This window comes from Carcharodon carcharias, chromosome 13, assembly GCF_017639515.1.
Source record: "Carcharodon carcharias isolate sCarCar2 chromosome 13, sCarCar2.pri, whole genome shotgun sequence".
Classification (NCBI taxonomy): Eukaryota; Metazoa; Chordata; class Chondrichthyes; order Lamniformes; family Lamnidae; genus Carcharodon; species Carcharodon carcharias.
This window is the reverse complement of record NC_054479.1, coordinates 61,604,255-61,625,025: the sequence shown is the minus strand read 5'-3', so window position 1 is coordinate 61,625,025 and position 20,771 is coordinate 61,604,255. Positions and strand designations below refer to the sequence as shown.

The following is a 20,771-nucleotide window of genomic DNA, read 5'->3' as shown; positions in this document are numbered from 1 at the left end:
AAGACTGGGATGGGAGTGAGACACGGATAGACTGGGATGGGAGTGAGGCAGAGATAGATTGGCCTGGGAGTGAGACACAGAAAGACTGGGATGGGAGTGAGACACAGATAGACTGAGATGGGAGTGAGACAAATATAGACTGGGATGGGAGTGAGACACGGATTGGCCTGGGAGTGAGACACGGATAGACTGGGATGGGAGTGAGGCACAGATAGACTGAGATGGGAGTGAGACATGAATAGACTGGGATGAGAGTGAGACACAGATAGAATGGGATGAGAGTGAGACACAGATAGACGGAGATGCGAGTGAGACACAGATAGACTGAGTTGGGAGTGAGACACAGATTGGCCTGGGAGTGAGACACGGAGAGACTGGGATGGGAGTGAATCACGGATAGGCAGAGATGGGAGTGAGACACGGATAGACTGGGATGGGAGTGAGACACAGATAGACTGAGATGGGAGTGAGACATTAATACACTGGCATGGGAGTGAGACACGGATACAATGGGATGGGAGTGAGGCACGGATAGACTGAGATGGGAGTGAGACACGAATAGTCTGGGATGGGAGTGAGAGATGGATAGACTGGGATGGGAGTGAGACACAGATAGACTGAGATGGGAGTGAGACACAGATTGGCCTGGGAGTGAGACACGGATAGACTGGGATGGGAGTGAGACACAGATAAATTGGCCTGGGAGTGAGACATGGATAGACTGGGATGGGAGTGAGGCACGGATAGAACTGAGATGGGAGTGAGACACAGTTTGGCCTGGGAGTGAGACACGGATAGACTGGGATGGCAGTGAGACAAGGATAGATTGGCCTGGGAGTGAGACACAGATAGACTGATATGGGAGTGAGACACGGAATGAGGGGCCTGGGAGTGAGACACGGATAGATTGGCATGGGAGTGAGACACGGATAGATTGGCCTGGGAGTGAGACACGGATAGACTGGGATGGGAGTGAGGCACGGATAGACTGATATGGGAGTGAGACACGAATAGACTGGGATTGGAGTGAGATACGAATAGACTGGGATGGGAGTGAGGCACAGATAGACTGAGATGGGAGTGGGACATGAATACACTGGAGTGGGAGTGAGACACGGATAGACAGGGATGGGAGTGACGCACAGATAGACTGAGATGGGAGTGAGGCACAGATTGGCCTGGGAGTGAGACATGGATAGACTGGGATGGAGTGAGGCACGGATAGACTGAGAGGGAGTGAAACACGAATAGACTGGGATGGGAGTGAGACACAAATAGACTGAGATGGGAGTAAGACACAGATACACTGAGATGGGAGTGAGACACAGATAGACTGGGATGGGAGTGAGACACAGATAAATTGACCTGGGAGTGAGACATGGATAGACTGGGATGGGAGTGAGGCACGGATAGACTGAGATGGGAGTGAGACACAGATTGTCGGGGGGTGAGACACGGAGAGACTGGGATGCGAGTGAGACACGGATAGACTGGGATGGGAGTGAGACACATATAGACTGAGATGGGAGTGAGACACATAGAGACTGGGATGGGAGTGAGACACGGATAGACTGGGATGGGAGTGAGACACATAGAGACTGGGATGGGAGTGAGACACGGATAGACTGGGATGCGAGTGAGACACGGATAGACTGGGATGGGAGTGAGACACATATAGACTGGGATGGGAGTGAGACACGGAGAGACTGGGGTGGGAGTGAGGCACGGAGAGACTGAGAAGGGAGTGAGACACAGATTGGCCTGGGAGTAACATACGGAGAGACTGGGATGGGAGTGAGGCACGGATAGACAGGGATGGGAGTGAGACACAGATAAATTGGCCTGGGAGTGAGACATGGATAGACTTGGATGGGAGTGAGGAACGGATAGACACAAATGGGAGCGAGACACGACTAGATTGGGATGGGAGTGAGACACGGATAGAATGGGATGGGAGTGAGGCACGGATAGACTGATATGGAAGTGAGACACGAATAGACTGGGATTGGAGTGAGACACGAATAGACAGGGATGGGAGTGAGACACAGATAGACTGAGATGGGAGTGAGACATGAATAGACTGGGATGGGAGTGAGACACGGATAGACTGGGATGGCAGTGAGATACGGATAGAATGGCCTGGGAGTGAGACACGGATAGACTGATATGGGAGTGAGACACGGATAGATGGGCCTGGGATTGAGACACGGATAGATTGGCCTGGGAGTGAGACACGGATAGACTGGGATGGGAGTGAGGCACAGATAAATTGGCCTGGGAGCGAGACATGGATAGATTGGGATGGGAGTGAGGCACGGATAGACTGAGATGGGAGTGAGACACGAATAGATTGGGATGGGGGTGAGACACGAATAGATTGGGATGGGAGTGAGGCACAGATAGACTGAGATGGGAGTGAGACACGAATAGATTGGGATGGGAGTGAGACACGAATAGATTGGGATGGGAGTGAGACACGGAGAGACTGAGATGGGAGTGAGACACGGATAGATTGGGATGGGAGTGAGACACGAATAGACTGGGATGGGAGTGAGACACAGATAGACCGAGATGGGAGTGAGACATGAATAGATTGGGATGGGAGTGAGACACGGAGAGACTGGGGTGGGAATGAGGCACGGATAGACTGAGTAGGGAGTGAGACACAGATTGGCCAGGGAGTAAGACACGGATAGACTGGGATGGGAGTGAGGCATGGATAGACTGGGATGGGAGTGAGACACAGAAAAATTGGCCTGGGAGTGAAACATGGATAGACTTGGATGGGAGTGAGGCACGGATAGACAGAGATGGGAGCGAGAAACGAGTAGATTGGGATGTGGGTGAGACACGGATAGACTGGGATGGGAGTGAGGCACGGATAGACTGATATGGGAGTGAGACACGAATAGACTGGGATTGGAGTGAGATACGAATAGACTGGGATGCGAGTGAGGCACAGATAGACTGAGATGGGAGTGGGACATGAATACACTGGAGTGGGAGTGAGACACGGATAGACAGGGATGGGAGTGACGCACAGATAGACTGAGATGGGAGTGAGGCACAGATTGACCTGGGAGTGAGACATGGATAGACTGGGATGGAGTGAGGCACGGATAGACTGAGAGGGAGTGAAACACGAATAGACTGGGATGGGAGTGAGACACAGATAGACTGAGATGGGAGTAAGACACAGATACACTGAGATGGGAGTGAGACACAGATAGACTGGGATGGGAGTGAGACACAGATAAATTGACCTGGGAGTGAGACATGGATAGACTGGGATGGGAGTGAGGCACGGATAGACTGAGATGGGAGTGAGACACAGATTGTCGGGGGGTGAGACACGGAGAGACTGGGATGCGAGTGAGACACGGATAGACTGGGATGGGAGTGAGACACATATAGACTGAGATGGGAGTGAGACACATAGAGACTGGGATGGGAGTGAGACACGGATAGACTGGGATGGGAGTGAGACACATAGAGACTGGGATGGGAGTGAGACACGGATAGACTGGGATGCGAGTGAGACACGGATAGACTGGGATGGGAGTGAGACACATATAGACTGAGATGGGAGTGAGACACATAGAGACTGGGATGGGAGTGAGACACGGATAGACTGAGATGGGAGTGAGACATGAATAGACTGGGATGGGAGTGAGACACGGAGAGACTGGGGTGGGAGTGAGGCACGGAGAGTCTGAGAAGGGAGTGAGACACAGATTGGCCTGGGAGTAACATACGGAGAGACTGGGATGGGAGTGAGGCACGGATAGACAGGGATGGGAGTGAGAAACAGATAAATTGGCCTGGGAGTGAGACATGGATAGACTTGGATGGGAGTGAGGAACGGATAGACACAAATGGGAGCGAGACACGACTAGATTGGGATGGGAGTGAGACACGGATAGAATGGGATGGGAGTGAGGCACGGATAGACTGATATGGAAGTGAGACACGAATAGACTGGGATTGGAGTGAGACACGAATAGACAGGGATGGGAGTGAGACACAGATAGACTGAGATGGGAGTGAGACATGAATAGACTGGGATGGGAGTGAGACACGGATAGACTGGGATGGCAGTGAGATACGGATAGAATGGCCTGGGAGTGAGACACGGATAGACTGATATGGGAGTGAGACACGGATAGATGGGCCTGGGATTGAGACACGGATAGATTGGCCTGGGAGTGAGACACGGATAGACTGGGATGGGAGTGAGGCACAGATAAATTGGCCTGGGAGCGAGACATGGATAGATTGGGATGGGAGTGAGGCACGGATAGACTGAGATGGGAGTGAGACACGAATAGATTGGGATGGGGGTGAGACACGAATAGATTGGGATGGGAGTGAGGCACAGATAGACTGAGATGGGAGTGAGACACGAATAGATTGGGATGGGAGTGAGACACGAATAGATTGGGATGGGAGTGAGACACGGAGAGACTGAGATGGGAGTGAGACACGGATAGATTGGGATGGGAGTGAGACACAGATAGACCGAGATGGGAGTGAGACATGAATAGATTGGGATGGGAGTGAGACACGGAGAGACTGGGGTGGGAATGAGGCACGGATAGACTGAGTAGGGAGTGAGACACAGGTTGGCCAGGGAGTAAGACACGGATAGACTGGGATGGGAGTGAGGCATGGATAGACTGGGATGGGAGTGAGACACAGAAAAATTGGCCTGGGAGTGAAACATGGATAGACTTGGATGGGAGTGAGGCACGGATAGACAGAGATGGGAGCGAGAAACGAGTAGATTGGGATGTGGGTGAGACACGGATAGACTGGGATGGGAGTGAGGCACGGATAGACTGATATGGGAGTGAGACACGAATAGACTGGGATTGGAGTGAGATACGAATAGACTGGGATGCGAGTGAGGCACAGATAGACTGAGATGGGAGTGGGACATGAATACACTGGAGTGGGAGTGAGACACGGATAGACAGGGATGGGAGTGACGCACAGATAGACTGAGATGGGAGTGAGGCACAGATTGGCCTGGGAGTGAGACATGGATAGACTGGGATGGAGTGAGGCACGGATAGACTGAGAGGGAGTGAAACACGAATAGACTGGGATGGGAGTGAGACACAGATAGACTGAGATGGGAGTAAGACACAGATACACTGAGATGGGAGTGAGACACAGATAGACTGGGATGGGAGTGAGACACAGATAAATTGACCTGGGAGTGAGACATGGATAGACTGGGATGGGAGTGAGGCACGGATAGACTGAGATGGGAGTGAGACACAGATTGTCGGGGGGTGAGACACGGAGAGACTGGGATGCGAGTGAGACACGGATAGACTGGGATGGGAGTGAGACACATATAGACTGAGATGGGAGTGAGACACATAGAGACTGGGATGGGAGTGAGACACGGATAGACTGGGATGGGAGTGAGACACATAGAGACTGGGATGGGAGTGAGACACGGATAGACTGGGATGCGAGTTAGACACGGATAGACTGGGATGGGAGTGAGACACATATAGACTGAGATGGGAGTGAGACACATAGAGACTGGGATGGGAGTGAGACACGGATAGACTGAGATGGGAGTGAGACATGAATAGACTGGGATGGGAATGAGACACGGAGAGACTGGGGTGGGAGTGAGGCACGGAGAGACTGAGAAGGGAGTGAGACACAGATTGGCCTGGGAGTAACATACGGAGAGACTGGGATGGGAGTGAGGCACGGATAGACAGGGATGGGAGTGAGACACAGATAAATTGGCCTGGGAGTGAGACATGGATAGACTTGGATGGGAGTGAGGCACGGATAGACACAAATGGGAGCGAGACACGACTAGATTGGGATGGGAGTGAGACACGGATAGAATGGGATGGGAGTGAGGCACGGATAGACTGATATGGGAGTGAGACACGAATAGACTGGGATTGGAGTGAGACACGAATAGACAGGGATGGGAGTGAGACACAGATAGACTGAGATGGGAGTGAGACATGAATAGACTGGGATGGGAGTGAGACACGGATAGACTGGGATGGCAGTGAGATACGGATAGAATGGCCTGGGAGTGAGACACGGATAGACTGATATGGGAGTGAGACACGGATAGATGGGCCTGGGATTGAGACACGGATAGATTGGCCTGGGAGTGAGACACGGATAGACTGGGATGGGAGTGAGGCACAGATAAATTGGCCTGGGAGCGAGACATGGATAGATTGGGATGGAAGTGAGGCACGGATAGACTGAGATGGGAGTGAGACACGAATAGATTGGGATGGGGGTGAGACACGAATAGACTGGGATGGGAGTGAGGCACGGATAGACTGAGATGGGAGTGAGACACGAATAGATTGGGATGGGAGTGAGACACGAATAGATTGGGATGGTAGTGAGACACGGAGAGACTGAGATGGGAGTGAGACACGGATAGATTGGGATGGGAGTGAGACACGAATAGACAGGAATGGGAGTGAGACACTAATAGACTGGGATGGGAGTGAGACACAGATAGACTGAGATGGGTGTGAGACACAGATAGACTGAGATGGGAGTGAGACACGGATAGACTGGGATGGGAGTGAGACACAGATAGACTGAGATGGGAGTGAGACATGAATAGACTGGGATGGGAGTGAGACACGCATAGACTGGAATGGGAGTGAGGCACGGATAGACTTAGATGGGAGTGAGGCACAGATAGGCCTGGGAGTGAGACACGGACAGACTGAGATGGGAGTGAGAAACGAATAGATTGGGATGGGAGTGAGACATGGATAGACTGGGATGGGAGTGAGGCATGGATAGACAGATGGGAGTCAGACACGAATAGACTGGGATGGGAGTGAGACATGGATAGACTGGGATGGGAGTGAGACACATATAGACTGAGATGGGAGTGAGACATGAATAGACTGGGAAGGGAGTGAGACACGGATAGACTGGGATGGGAGTGAGGCACGGAGAGACTGAGAAGACTGTGATACACAGATTAGCCTGGGAGTGAGACACGAATAGACAAGGATGGGAGTGAGACACGGATAGATTGGGTTGGGAGTGAGACACAGATAGACTGGGATGGGAGTGAGGAATGGATAGACTGAGATGGGAGTGAGACACGAATAGACTGGGATGGGAGTGAGGAATGGATAGACTGAGATGGGAGTGAGACACGAATAGACTGAGATGGGTGTGAGACAGGATAGACTGGGATGGGAGTGAGACACGGATAGACTGGGATGGGAGTGAGACACGGATAGATTGGGATGGGAGTAAGACACAGATAGACTGGGATGGGAGTGAGGAATGGATAGACTGAGATGGGAGTGAGACACGAATAGACTGGGATGGGAGTGAGACACGGATACACTGAGTTGGGAATGAGACACAGATTGGCCAGGGAGTGACACACGAATAGACTGGGATGGGAGGGAGACACGACTAGATTGGGATGGGAGTGAGCCACGGATAGTCTGGGATGGGAGTGAGGAACGGATAGTCTGATATGGGAGTGAGACACGAATAGACTGGGATGGGAGTAAGACACGAATAGACTGGGATGGGAGTGAGACACAGATAGACTGAGATGGGAGTGAGACATGAATACACTGGGATGGGAGTGAGACACGGATAGACTGGGATGGGAGTGACGCACAGATAGACTGAGTTGGGAGTGAGGCACAGATTGGCCTGGGAGTGAGACATGGATAGACTGGGATGGGAGTGAGGCACGGACAGATTGAGATGGGAGTAAGACACGAATAGATTGGGATGGGAGAGAGACACGGATAGACTGGGCTGGTGTGAGGCACGGATACACTGAGATGGGAGTGAGACACGAATAGACTGGTATGGGAGTGAGACACAAATAGACTGGGATGGGAGTGAGACACAGATAGACTGAGATGGGAGTGAGACACAGATAGACTGAGATGGGAGTGAGACACATATAGACTGAGATGGGAGTGAGACACAGAGAGACTGAGATGGGAGAAAGACACAAATAGACAGGGATGGGAGTGAGACACGGATAGACTGGGATGGGAGTGAGATACAGATAGACTGAGTTGGGATTGAGACAGATTGGCCTGGGAGTGAGACACGGATAGACTGGGATGGGAGTGAGACACGGATAGATTGGCCTGGGAGTGAGACACGGATAGACTGGAATGGGAGTGAGACACGGATATATTGGACTGGGACTGAGACACGGATAGATTGGCCTGGGAGTGAGACACGGATAGACTGGGATGGGAGTGAGACACAGATAGACTGGGATGGGAGTGAGGCACGGATAGATTGCCCTGGGAGTGAGACATGGATAGACTGGGATGGGAGTGAGACACGGATAGATTGGCCTGGGAGAGGGACATGGATAGACTGGGATGGGAGTGAGACACAGATAGACTGAGATGGGAGTAAGACACAGATAGACTGGGATGGGAGTGAGACACGGATAGACTGGGATGGGAGTATGACACAGATAGACTGGGATGGGAGTATGACACAGATAGACTGGGATGGGAGTGAGGCACGAATAGACTGGGATGGGAGTGAGACACGGATAGACTGGGATGGGAGCGGAACACAGATAGACTGAGATGGGCGAAAGACGCAGTTTGGCCGGGGAGTGAGACACGGAGAGACTGGGATAGGAGTGAAACACTGATAAACTGGGATTGAAGTGAGGCACAGATAGACTGGGATGGGAGTGAGCCATGGATAGACTGGGAAGGGAGTGAGACACAGATAGACTGAGATGGGAGTGAGGCACAGATTGGCCTGGGAGTGAGACATGGATAGACTGGGATGGGAGTGAGGCACGGACAGACTGAGATGGGAGTGAGACACGAATAGATTGGGATGGGAGTGAGACACGGATAGACTGGGATGGAGTGAGGCACGGCTAGACTGAGATGGGAGTGAGACACGAATAGACTGGGAGGGGAGTGAGACACGAATAGACTGGGATGGGAGTGAGACACAGATAGACTGAGATGGGAGTGAGACACAGATAGACTGGGATGGGAGTGAGACGCATATAGACTGGGATGGGAGTGAGACACAGATAGACTGATATGGGAGTGAGACACGAGTAGACTGAGATGGGAGTGAGACATGAAAAGACTGGGATGGGAGTGAGACAGGGATAGACTGGGATGGGAGTGACGCACAGATAGACTGAGATGGGAGTGAGGCACAGATTGGCCTGGGAGTGAGACATGGATAGACTGGGATGGGAGTGAGGCACGGACAGACTGAGATGGGAGTGAGACACGAATGGATTGGGATGGGAGTGAGTCACGGATAGACTGAGATGGGAGTCAGACACAGATAGACTGGGATGGGAGTGAGACACGGATAGACTGGGATGGGAGTGAGACACGGATAGACTGGGATGGGAGTGAGGCACGGATAGACTGAGATGGGAGTGAGACACAGATAGACTGGGATGGGAGTGAGACACGGATAGACTGGGATGGGAGTGAGACACGGACAGACTGAGATGGGAGTGAGACACAGATAGACTGGGATGGGAGTGAGACACGGATCGACTGGGATGGGAGTGAGACACAGATAGACTGGGATGGGAGTGAGACACGGACAGACTGAGATGGGAGTGAGACACAGATAGACTGGGATGGGAGTGAGACACGGATAGACTGGGATGGGAGTGAGGCACGGATAGACTGGGATGGGAGTGAGACACAGATAGACTGGGATGGGAGTGAGATACGGATTGACTGAGATGGGAATGATACACGGATAGACTGGGATGGGAGTGAGACACAGATAGACTGGGATGGGAGTGAGATGCAGATAGACTCCGATGGGTGTGAGACATGGATAGACTGGGATGGGAGTGAGGCACGGATAGACTGGGATGGGAATGAGACACGGATAGACTGGGATGGGAGTGAGACACAGATAGACTGAGATGGGAGTAAGACACAGATTGGCCTGGGAGTGAGACATGGATAGACTGGGATGGGAGTGAGGCACGGATAAACTGGGATGGGAGTGAGACACGGATAGACTGGGATGGGAGTGAGATACAGATAGACTGAGATGGGAGTGAGCCACGGATAGACTGGGATGGGAGTGAGACACGGATAGACTGGGATGGGAGTGAGATACAGATAGACTGGGATGGGAGTGAGATACAGATAGTCTGGGATGGGAGTGAGGCACGGATAGACTGGGATGGGAGTGAGATGCAGATAGACTGGGATGGGAGTCTATCATGTTTTTGTATTACCTCTCACTGATTGTCGCTCTGAATTCTTCCAATACCCCTTACCGAGTCTCCTCATTACATGCTACCCTTCAGCCCATCTCCTTTCCAATTCTCCTACCATACCTACTATACTAATCATCCCAGATTTGCACTAAGTGTGGTAGCGGGCAGGGAAAATGGATGTTTTCCCCACTGGCTCCAGTGGCGGGTTTTCGCATCCTTTTGTCCCCTACCCAGCACATTCCCGCCTCATTAATAATACATTCCCCGGAAACACGCCGGATCGCTGGTGGGCAGCCTCTGATTCACCAGCCCCACCGTCACCTCAGGCCTTCAATAATCCAGGCGCCATATTTAAAGGGCACCTCTGTACAGAGCTGGCTCTCTCTCCAGCATTGGAAGCTGCTGGAAAGTTATGGCTGCTAAAGCTGCCCCAAAATTTTGCAACACCTCCCCCGGGCGCCTTCTAGATGTAGTGAAGGCCTGTCGTGATGTCCTCTACCCCTCAACTTGGGAAATATGAAGTTATCATTTTCCCTCCTCTGATCTTCCTTTGTTTTATTCTGGTGAAGTCTCCACACAGCTGCAAACTTGCACACAGAGAGCAAACAGGCACCACAGTGTTTGTGGATGCAGCGCCTTAGTACAAGGTAAAGGGGGTCTCAGGTCAGGTCAGATGGTCATTACCTAGGCCTGTGGTTTCCAGGTCAAAGAACACCAGGGTCTCCTTGGTGATCGCTGGAGGGGTACTGGGTTCATCACTGGTTGGCTCGGCACTGGGCACTGTACTGCTGGTATCACTTGGTGCTGTCTCTTTCACTCCATCCTCCGTGAGCTGTGGATTCTAAAGTAAACAATCAGGATTCACTAGCTGAACCAACTTCAGCATTTTTAACCGCATAAAATCGTGCTCTAAATTTTGTTGGAATCAGGTGGAATACTCTGTTAAAATCTGGTGGTGGTCAATCATTTAACTGTAACAGAATCGTGCTGTTTATGTAAATGCTGTCCAACATGCTTGTTTACAAACATCAACACTTCCTCCATTTTGATATCACTACAAATCAGGAATAAGGAACTTTTATTTTCTTTCCAACATACACGGTGTGAAGGATTTTGAATACATTGGCCAGGCCAAAGCAAAATACTGCAGATGCTGGAAATCTGAAATAAAAACAGAATGTGCTGGTCAGCAGGTCAGACAGCACCAGTGAAGAGAAATAGAATTAAAGTTTCATTCTGATGATCTTTTGTCAGAAGGCGGAAGTTGTTGGAGATAAACAAATTCAAACAAGTACAGGGTCAGGAGAAAGTGACAGCAAATGGGTGGAACAAGAGGATGGTCTATGATAGGCTGGAGGGCAGGAATGATGCAATGCTAAAAGGAATGATGGTGCAAGGCAAAAAGGTGTTTATGAGGGACAAGAAAGCAAAAAAAAAAGGATGAGTCTAAAGGGTAAATAGTTACAGCAGAATAACAGAGGCAGAAGAGGATACATTCCTTTGTCATAATAACATCCCTCAGTCCTACACCCAAGAAAAGTGCAAAAAACAAAATACTGCAGATACTGGAAATCTGAAATAAAAGCAGAACATGCTGGATGCACTCAGCATGTCAAGCAGCATCTGTGGTGAAAGAAACAGACAGAGTTAATGAGCAGAATCATCCCAGATTTGCACTAAGTGCGGTAGCGGGCAGGGAAAATGGATGTTTTCCCCACTGGCTCCAGTGGCGGGTTTTCGCATCCTATTGTCCCCTGCCCAGCACATTCCCGCCTCATTAATAATACATTCCCGGGAAACACGCCGGATCGCTGGTGGGCAGCCTCTGATTCACCAGCCCCACCGTCACCTCAGGCCTTCAAAAATCCATGAGTCATATTTAAAGGCACCTCTGTACAGAGCTGGCTCTCTCTCCAGCATTGGAAGCTGCTGGAAAGTTATGGCTGCTAAAGCTGCCCCAAAATTTAGTAACACCTCCCCCGGGCGCCTTCTAGATGTAGTGAAGGCCTGTCGTGATGTCCTCTACCCCAGCTCTGGACAAAGACCAGAAGCAAGGTCACCAATCCAGCATTGGAGGTGGTGGCAGCTGTGGTCAGCACCAATGCCCTGCAAAAGAGGACAGCCACCCAGTGCTGAAAAAGGAAGAATGATCTCATCTGTTCCACCTCTTCTCATCACCCTTAACTCACACACTCACAAACCCATCACACATCCACAGGGATCTCACTCACTCAGGGGACTTCAAGGGACATCACAACTCACTGTCCCTCACACACCTTCATCTGCCCTGCAGATTGTATCCTCATCCCGTCCATGGCACCACTCACCACCCACACATGCCAGGTATTCTTCTCCTGGCCTGGCAGGCTTCCTGCTTATACTCTCTCCATCTGTTTTCATGCAGGACAAGCTGGCACACAACAAAAGGGAGAGGTCACAGACTGGTGGAGGAGTGGCCCACATCAAGGTCCTGCCAGACTTTGAGAACAGAGCCATCCAGCTGGCCTGTGAGGATCTGGACCAATCTTGTGCTGATGGTGAGGTCAATGGTGCTCTACCAAGTGAAGATCCAGCAGTGCAACATCCATCAGATAACCATGCCGTGACTCAGTTCCTCTGCTCCGCAGTCCCCTGCCATTCACTAATTATCTATCCTTGTTTTCGCAGGCACATCTGGGTAGCAGCTGAGAGGGTCCACAAGCCAGGTCCTTGACTCAAGCCCTGAAGACACCTTGGAAGAAGAATTTGATGACGCCCTAACTGAGGTCCCATCACAGCACTCACCCACATCCTCCACCAGTGCAGAGACACACCCCTTGTTCTGGAGTAGCCTCAGGGTCACAATCTGGTTAGCATATCGCACTGTCTGATCCATGGCAGGCAGCTGCAAGGATTTTCCAGGTCTCTGAGGACTGACAGAGGCCAGAGATCTGCTGATTCTGTGTCAGTCGAGGAGCCTCTAGACTCAGTCATGTCACAGTTGCTGGACCTGCAAAGGCAAAATCAGGAACATCAGGAAGGGATGTCCACTGCACTCCTCAGATTGCAAGGCACGATGGAGGAGTCTGTTTACCTTCACTCTGTGTGATAGCGCCAGCATGCTAACGCACTGAGGTCAACACTGGTAGGATGGCAGCCGCTATGGAGACCTTGGTCTAGGACATCAATCCTGCACTGCTGCGCGGGCTGAACTCCACCGCTGACGCCATAGTCAGCCTCCAACAGTGTCAACGTGAGAGGGGTGCAGGACAGCTCAATCTCTCACCAGCTTCCCCTTCTCAAGGAGTCAGCCAGGGTTCTTGGACACCCAGAGGGAGGAAGATCAGCAGGTGCACACCCCAGGGCCATCCACCCAGGTCATTCTGGGAGTAACCGGACTATCGAATCCTCTCTTCCTGTGACCAAGCAGCTTCAGCTCCACAGTCTGAGCAGAGGGACACTGCCAAACAGCAGGCCCTGAAAGCAGGTCTGGGCCCTCCAGAGGTCAAGGTTATCACAGACAGGGCGTTGCAGTCAGCAAGCTGCCTCCACCTCCACTGTGGATGCCCAGGGAGCACCAACACATAGTGGCAGGGTCAGGAAGGTCAAGAAGATGTAACTCTTTTGGAGAATAATGGTTTTATGGTCATCATTACACATTTAGTTCCAGATTTTCATTGAATCCAATTTTTTTTTATTTGATTCAAATTCCACTATCTGCCATGGTGGGATTTGAACCCTGGTCCCTAGAGCATTAACCTAGGTCACTGGATTCCTCGTCCAGCAACAATACCACTATGCCATTGCTTGATCAAGGAAAGGTTAAGAAGATGTAACTCTTTCGAGTACAAACACGTTTCCATCTGTTCCTATTCAGATGAAGTTACATTGTTTCATAGTTTGCCATTGTGAGATTTGAACTCTTGATACTCTTTTGAGTAAACCTGTTTCCATCTGTTTCAGATGAAGTTACATTGTTTCATAGTTTGCCATTGTGAGATTTGAACTCTTGATCTTGGGGTTACAAACCCAGTACCATAACCACTTGGTTATTTAGGCCAAGTTGCACAGACTGGGCACAGGTGTTAATCACTTGTACTTAATGTTCACTATTGTAAATAAACTTGCAAGAATGTCTCCCTGCCTTTGGCTGCTTATTATGATGAGCAGTGTTTGTGTCACTCAGATGTGAAACCTTGGTTCCTGCACAAGATAAAGGCAGGTGTCTAAGTCCAGGGTCTCTTCCCTGTACAGTGTGTAACCTTCAGACCAAAGTGATGCTCCAGCCTCACACTCCCTGGACACATTAGTGATGCCTGAAGTTCGATAATGGGCTTGTCATTGCTGCCAGAATGTAGTGGGCAGGTGTCACAGAGTTCCGTCATTTTCTCTGAGTGCTCTCAGCACCTTTGAGGTGGGGCTGGCCCCTCCACCTCTTCAGCATCTGTGACTAGTGATGCTGTGCTCCTGAAGGGCTCAGGTGCTGAAGGCTGACAAAGAGTCAGATGAATTTGAAGTTTCACAGTTGCATCTCCATGATATGAACCTGATCACAGAGCGCAAGCAAGCTGCCCTCAGCCAGACTGGGAGTCAGATATTCCCAGAGGCTGTGTGAAGATCTATAGAGTGTCCTCACTGCATGTCATCATCATCCTCCTGGAATCAAGTGACTATTAGGGCCTCCGCTGCGATTCCATGACATGAGCCTCTGCACTGAGGGTATGTGCACTGACATCAGCCACACAGGAGTCAAACGGTCACAGATGCAAGGTGAGGATGTCAGGACTGTCCTCACTGCATCTTGTCATCATCCTCCATGAATCTTGTGGCTATGAGGACCTCCCGAGCATGTCTGCCTTGTCTGGCCAGTGCGATGGCCTCATCATTGTCATTCCCTTCGATGTCCTCCTCATCGGAAGAGATGCGCAGCTCCTTCATCTCATCAGGCAGCTCCTCACCCACTTGGCAGGGCCAGGTGGTGTAGTGCGCAGCAAGCTACGATGATGATGTGCGACACCCTCCGAGGACTATGTTGCAGTGCTCCACTGGATCTGAGGCACTGGAACCTTATTTTCAATATGTCTATTGTTTGCCTTATTATAGCATCGGTCTGCTGCAGTCTGAGGCTGCCACATGGGTGTCATCAGCTTCGGCCTCTGTGGGTAGCTCTTGTCTCTGAGGTGCCAATCCTGCAGCCCCTCGGGACCTGGAAGATATCAGGGAACTGAGACCTGCGAAAGATGTAGGAGTCGTGGATGCTCCCTGGAAATCACGTGCAGACCTGCAAGATGTGTTTGTGCTGGTTTCACACCATGTGCAGGAGGCCCTACCACACTTTCATCTTGAGAGTGGTGCTCCTCCCTTTACTGAGCCAGGTACCTCCGCCACTCTCTTCCTCTTCTTCTCTACTCTCTGTAAGCCATAAGGCATTCTGCTAAATCACCAGGCTCCATGTTTCTGATGTTCTCCTCTGCAATATCAAAGAAAGAGACGTGTAGCTTTGCATAGGTGTACTAAGAACCTTTCTTGGTTAAGTCTGAAGGCCCCATCACATATGCCAGAGTGCTGGCCATCAGTTGGATGGCCATTGTGTAGTGTGCTTCATAGCTGTCCAAAACCCCACCCACCTCCGGCCCTACTCCACTTGACCAATTGGCAGCAGCTTCGGCTACTGGACTTCATGCTGTGCTCTCAGCTCAGGCATTCTCCTAACCCGCACTGCAAGGCTAAGCGGTTAGCTGTAACCATAATGGATACTGATCCAAAAGTTAATAAAGACATTACAAGGGGCTGTGAGCACCTCCACCAGTGACTGCAACATGGCCAGCTTTCACAAGGAGATTCTACAACTTGCCCAGTTGGCCAATTGCTCTGTTGCCCCCTAAAGCACACATTAATTTGCAGTCTGTGCCTGAGGGGTGAAAGGTTCTGGAGCATTTGGTGGCATTTTCATGCTTTTGCATTGTTTAAGTGGGCAGAAAAGCTTCAGAGCCCCAACACCAAGCATGTCAATGGAGCTGCAGCTGAACAGTCTCAGCTGTGGAAGAATGGTCACTTTTGACAAGCTTTTCCAAGTGTGTGGCTGCTTCCCTCAGCCACCAACCCCTGGCATGTGCTTGAGTATTTCCTTCAGTCTGTGCTGCTTTGTCCCTGCCCCCATCCCCCAAGTCTGACCCGCACTGGAGCCCTGGCCCCAGCACTGTACTGAAAGCCAGCCGGGAAAAACCATCTTGCCTGTGCCCCCAATGAATGTGTGGCACCTCTTCCTTGATGTCCTATGGGCAACGCTCACGAGCGCTGCACAATGTTAGTGTGCACTCACCTCCGAGTTCCCCGTGAAGTTCAGCTCGCCTGGTGCATGCCTTTTAAAGGCAGTTGCGAAGCACACCGTTCTGAAGTCACGGTGACGCGGGTGGAAAATATGATGTGGGGGGATGATACCAGTGAGCAGGGCTTATAATTAGATGCAAATGTATTAAAATGATGGTCCCGGTCTGTGGCGGTGGGAAACCCGGCCCACCACTGATGGGTGGAACAGACATTCAGTTGCAAACTGATTTCGCGACGGTGTGAAACCGATTTTTGGCCTTCTCGCCATATTGTCCCCACCCCCATCAACCATGACACCTGACAGGACTAGAAAACTCCAGCCAATGTTTCAGGTTGATGACCTTTCGTCAGAATGGGTAGTAAAAGGTCATCGACCTGGAACTTTGACTCTTTCTCTCTCCGCAGATGCTGCCTGACCTGCTTAGTGCTTCCAACACTTTCCGCTCTGATACCAGGAGAAGATCCCTTGACTGCACAGAAATTATATTTTCCACTGACCACAGCCCATGGCCATTTGAAAAGACACGTTGGTTCTGAAATTTCATGGGGTTCCCCCAAACTCTAGCTGGAGGCCTGAGAAGAAACGGAATAAAGGACTGCTCTTCAGTGAGGGCTGGTCCAGTCTCCCACAAGAGTTGTGTGAGATGCCAATAGATCACAATGTTTCTGGCTCCTTCCCTTCAGTGCTGATTTAATTCCATCTGCAACAGGCCTGAGCCCCCTCCAGCTCCTACTGACCCTTTACAATGGAGATTTTTATTATTGTATCATTTAAGCCTACTGATACAAACCTGCAGAACCAGTTTGAGAATAGTCCAGCCGTTAGGTGCACAGAACCCCTTTTATATATTTCCTAACCTTAGAGTCCATGTGTATAGGAGCTTCTGTTAAATGCTTACCAGAGGAGATGCCATGTCACAGAGAAGTCACCAAATCAAGCTGCAAGATCTGTAACACAAAAAAACAACTCATCTCAGAGTGAATCATTTCCCACTTTCCTTTCCCCTCATACCCTGGTTCCTAGGCCTCAAGTATCTTTTGCCAAGCAACCAGGTTTCATGTCTGAGGAAACCCAGTGAAACGTCACATCTGAGCTCGATTCTAACCTCACTCTGTCACCAAACCATCTCCCCTTTCCACTGTTGTCTTTTTGTAAGAGAAAGAAGGACTTGCACTTACATAGCACCTTTCACAATCATCAGACTATCCAAAGTCCTTTTCAGGCAATTAAGTACTTTTAAAGTGTTGTCACTGTTATAATGTAGGAAATGTGGCAACCACTTGGCACACAGCAAGCTCCCACAAACAGCAATGAGTTAATACCAGATATTCTGCTTTTTAGTGATGTTGATTGAAGGATAAGTATTGGTCAGGGCCCTAGGAAGAACTACCCTGCTCTTCTTCAAAATAACACCATGGGATCCTTCACATCCACCCTGACAGGGCAGATGGGGTTTAACATCTCATCTGAAAGACAGCGCTAATAACAGTGCAGCACTCCTTCAGTACTGCACTGGAGTGTCAGCCTAGGTTGCTGTCTCTGAGGTGGGATTCAAATCTTCTGCCTTCTGCCTCAGAGAAGAGAGTTCTACCCACTGAATCACCCCAACACTTAAATAATAAGGAGAGTATGAAGATTCAAAGAGGCTTCTATTTGACCATGAGATGAAACTAATGCAGCCTCCCATGGAGATAGTAGCAAGAGGCAAATTCCCATCAGTCAGTGGGTTAGGTTGGAGAGGTGTTCCAGGGAGAGTGCAGGTAAAATGGGTTCATCTCGGTATAAACCCCATCACAGAGAGCAGGTAGGGAAGCTTTTCCCCTCATCTAGTTGGGCTGGGGGCAGGCAGGGGAAGCTTTCACCCCATCGAGCTGGGCTGGGGGCAGGCAGGGGAAGCATTTCCCCCCATTGAGCTGGGCTGGGGGCAGGCAGGGGAAGCATTTCCCCCCATTGAGCTGGGCTGGGGGCAGGCAGGGGAAGCATTTCCCCCCATCGAGCTGGGCTGGGGGCAGGCAGGGGAAGCTTTCCCTCCAATGAGCTGGGCTGAGGGCAAGCAGAAAACTGGAGCTGAGACCATAACCAGATCAGCCATGATCTTACTGAATGGAGGAGCAGGCTCGATGGGCCAAATGGCCTAGTCCTGCAGACACTCCCAGCAATAGGGGTCCCAGGACAATACTGCTGAGATTAAACCCTGGTGGTCCTGAGGCCCATTGTCACTGCTCCTCGCCTGTCCCCCTCTGACTAGGACATGACTGGAGCTAAATTAGCGCCTGCGGAGGAACACAGGGAAAGGGTAGAAACATAGGAGGAAGTGAGAAAGGCCAGAGAGAGAAAGGGAGACGAGGATAAGGGAGGGGAGACGCCACTACCCTTGTCCTGTTTAAACAGGACCAGCAGTTCAACTTCCCTAGTGAACAGAATAATACGAATGTTATAGATTCCGGTTACCCCTGACCCCTGTCAATTACCTGCCACTTTCACCTCGTGTGAAAACAGTCTGTCACCTTCTGCTGGCTTGTTAAAATTTGGATCAACAAGTAGCCTCGGTTTAAATGAAATGATGAGTTCATCTCCAGATCTGAACAGCCCGTTTCTTTGGAAAGTGGTTCTAAGCCTCTCCCTAATCCGCCCAGGCGGGGGAGTGTGATGCTACCACAGATATCCCTGCTTCTGTCCACACCCTATAGCTGCACCTTCCAACACTGACTGATAGGTCTCAGGGCTGACTTCGCTCCCTGAACCCAAGAGTTCATAGCCCAGTTGAGCTCAGTGATCTTAGTGCAGACTGGGGGATTGAGAAAGTTTCCCTGAACTAAAAGCAAAATCCTACAGATGCTGGAAATCTGAAATAAAAGCAGAAAATGCTGGAAAAACTCAGATCTCAGCAGTTAACGTTTCAAGTCCAATATGGCTCTGCATGTTCCGAAGAAGCCACATTGGATCTGACACGTTAACTCTGTTTCTCTCTCCATAGATGCTGTCAGACCTGCTGAGTTTTTCCAGCACTTTCTGTTTTTATTATAAGTTTGCCTGATGTTAATTTACAGCTCAGGCAGATCACTGCAAATCCCACTCGTCCCAAGTCCCCGCAGCATGTGTCCTGCTCTCCTACTGAGACCCCCCACCCAGCCTCCTCCACTGGCCGTGAGCCCCCTCCCCTCAATCCGACCCTCACTCTAAGAAGTATCTACAAGCATCGTAAACGTTTTTGTATAACACAAGTGCCTTTCCACACCCCCGCAGACACACAGACCGCCCCCGCCCCCTCCTCACTGCAGCTTCCCAAAACTCCCCCCCCCCAACCCACACACATATACATCAGAAGCACTCACAGCTTTCCGTCCGTCCCGGAGCTCCCAGTGACTCTGATCTGATGGCCCCAGTAGCGATTAACCGGAAAGCAAAACTAAAAGGTAATGGTTCTGCAAACTTCCCAGTGATTGGTTTAGAAACCCGTGTCCTCACTGTCAGCCCAAACAAGCCGGGGCATGCTCTGTGCAGCGTTGTAGCAACAGAACCTTGTAGGCGCCCTCCCTGTGTGACAGCCTCCAGCAGGCTGCCACTCCACCAGCCTTCAATACAACTACCTCCCTACTGCTGAGTGAAGCGGATTGTTAACTGCTCCTGTTACTGTACAACCTGGAGGGGACAGACTTTACAATGTCTCATTGGGAGCAGGAGTGTAAAGGGACCAGCTGAGAGGACCATAAAGCAGCTAAACCAATAAAATGATCTTCAAATAGAGTCCTGCTTTATTGTAGAACTTAAAGCCCTTCCACATTGGTGTGAAACCCTGTTTTGGGATGTTACATACTCTAACATTGCTTCCTAGAGAACTTATTTAAATATGTAAAACAAAAACAGAATTACCTGGAAAAACTCAGCAGGTCTGGCAGCATCGGCGGAGAAGAAAAGAGTTGACGTTTCGAGTCCTCATGACCCTTCGACAGAACTTGCGTTCGAGTCCAAGAAAGAGTTGAAATATAAGCTGGTTTAAAGTGTGTGTGTGGGGGGCGGAGAGATAGAGAGACAAAGAGGTGGAGGGGGGGGGGGGGTGGGGGGTGTGGTTGTAGGGACAAACAAGCAGTGATCATCAAAAGATGTTAATGACAATAGTACAATAGAACACATAGGTGTTAAAATTAAAGTTGGTGATATTATCTAAACGAATGTGCTAATTAAGAATGGATGGTAGGGCACTCAAGGTAT

The 20,771-nt window shown here is 50.5% G+C and overlaps 1 protein-coding gene across 2 annotated transcripts in view; it reads right to left on the bottom strand.

The window, feature by feature from the left end:
* Positions 1-20,052, bottom strand: part of LOC121285479 — a 202,140-nt gene extending 182,088 nt beyond the window's left edge. Inside the window, exons 1-3 of one of the 2 annotated variants that reach the window (XM_041201947.1) lie at positions 19,895-20,052; positions 17,458-17,506; positions 10,934-11,090 (exon numbers count right to left, since the gene is read on the bottom strand). In XM_041201947.1, the coding sequence (XP_041057881.1) occupies positions 10,934-11,090; positions 17,458-17,472 (172 nt within the window). In that variant the 5' untranslated portion in view covers positions 17,473-17,506; positions 19,895-20,052. Of the gene's footprint in view, positions 1-10,933; positions 11,091-17,457; positions 17,507-19,030; positions 19,178-19,894 lie in introns of those variants that run through there. The other variant, XM_041201948.1, reaches the window with a different exon arrangement.
* Positions 20,053-20,771: the final 719 nt, after the last annotated feature.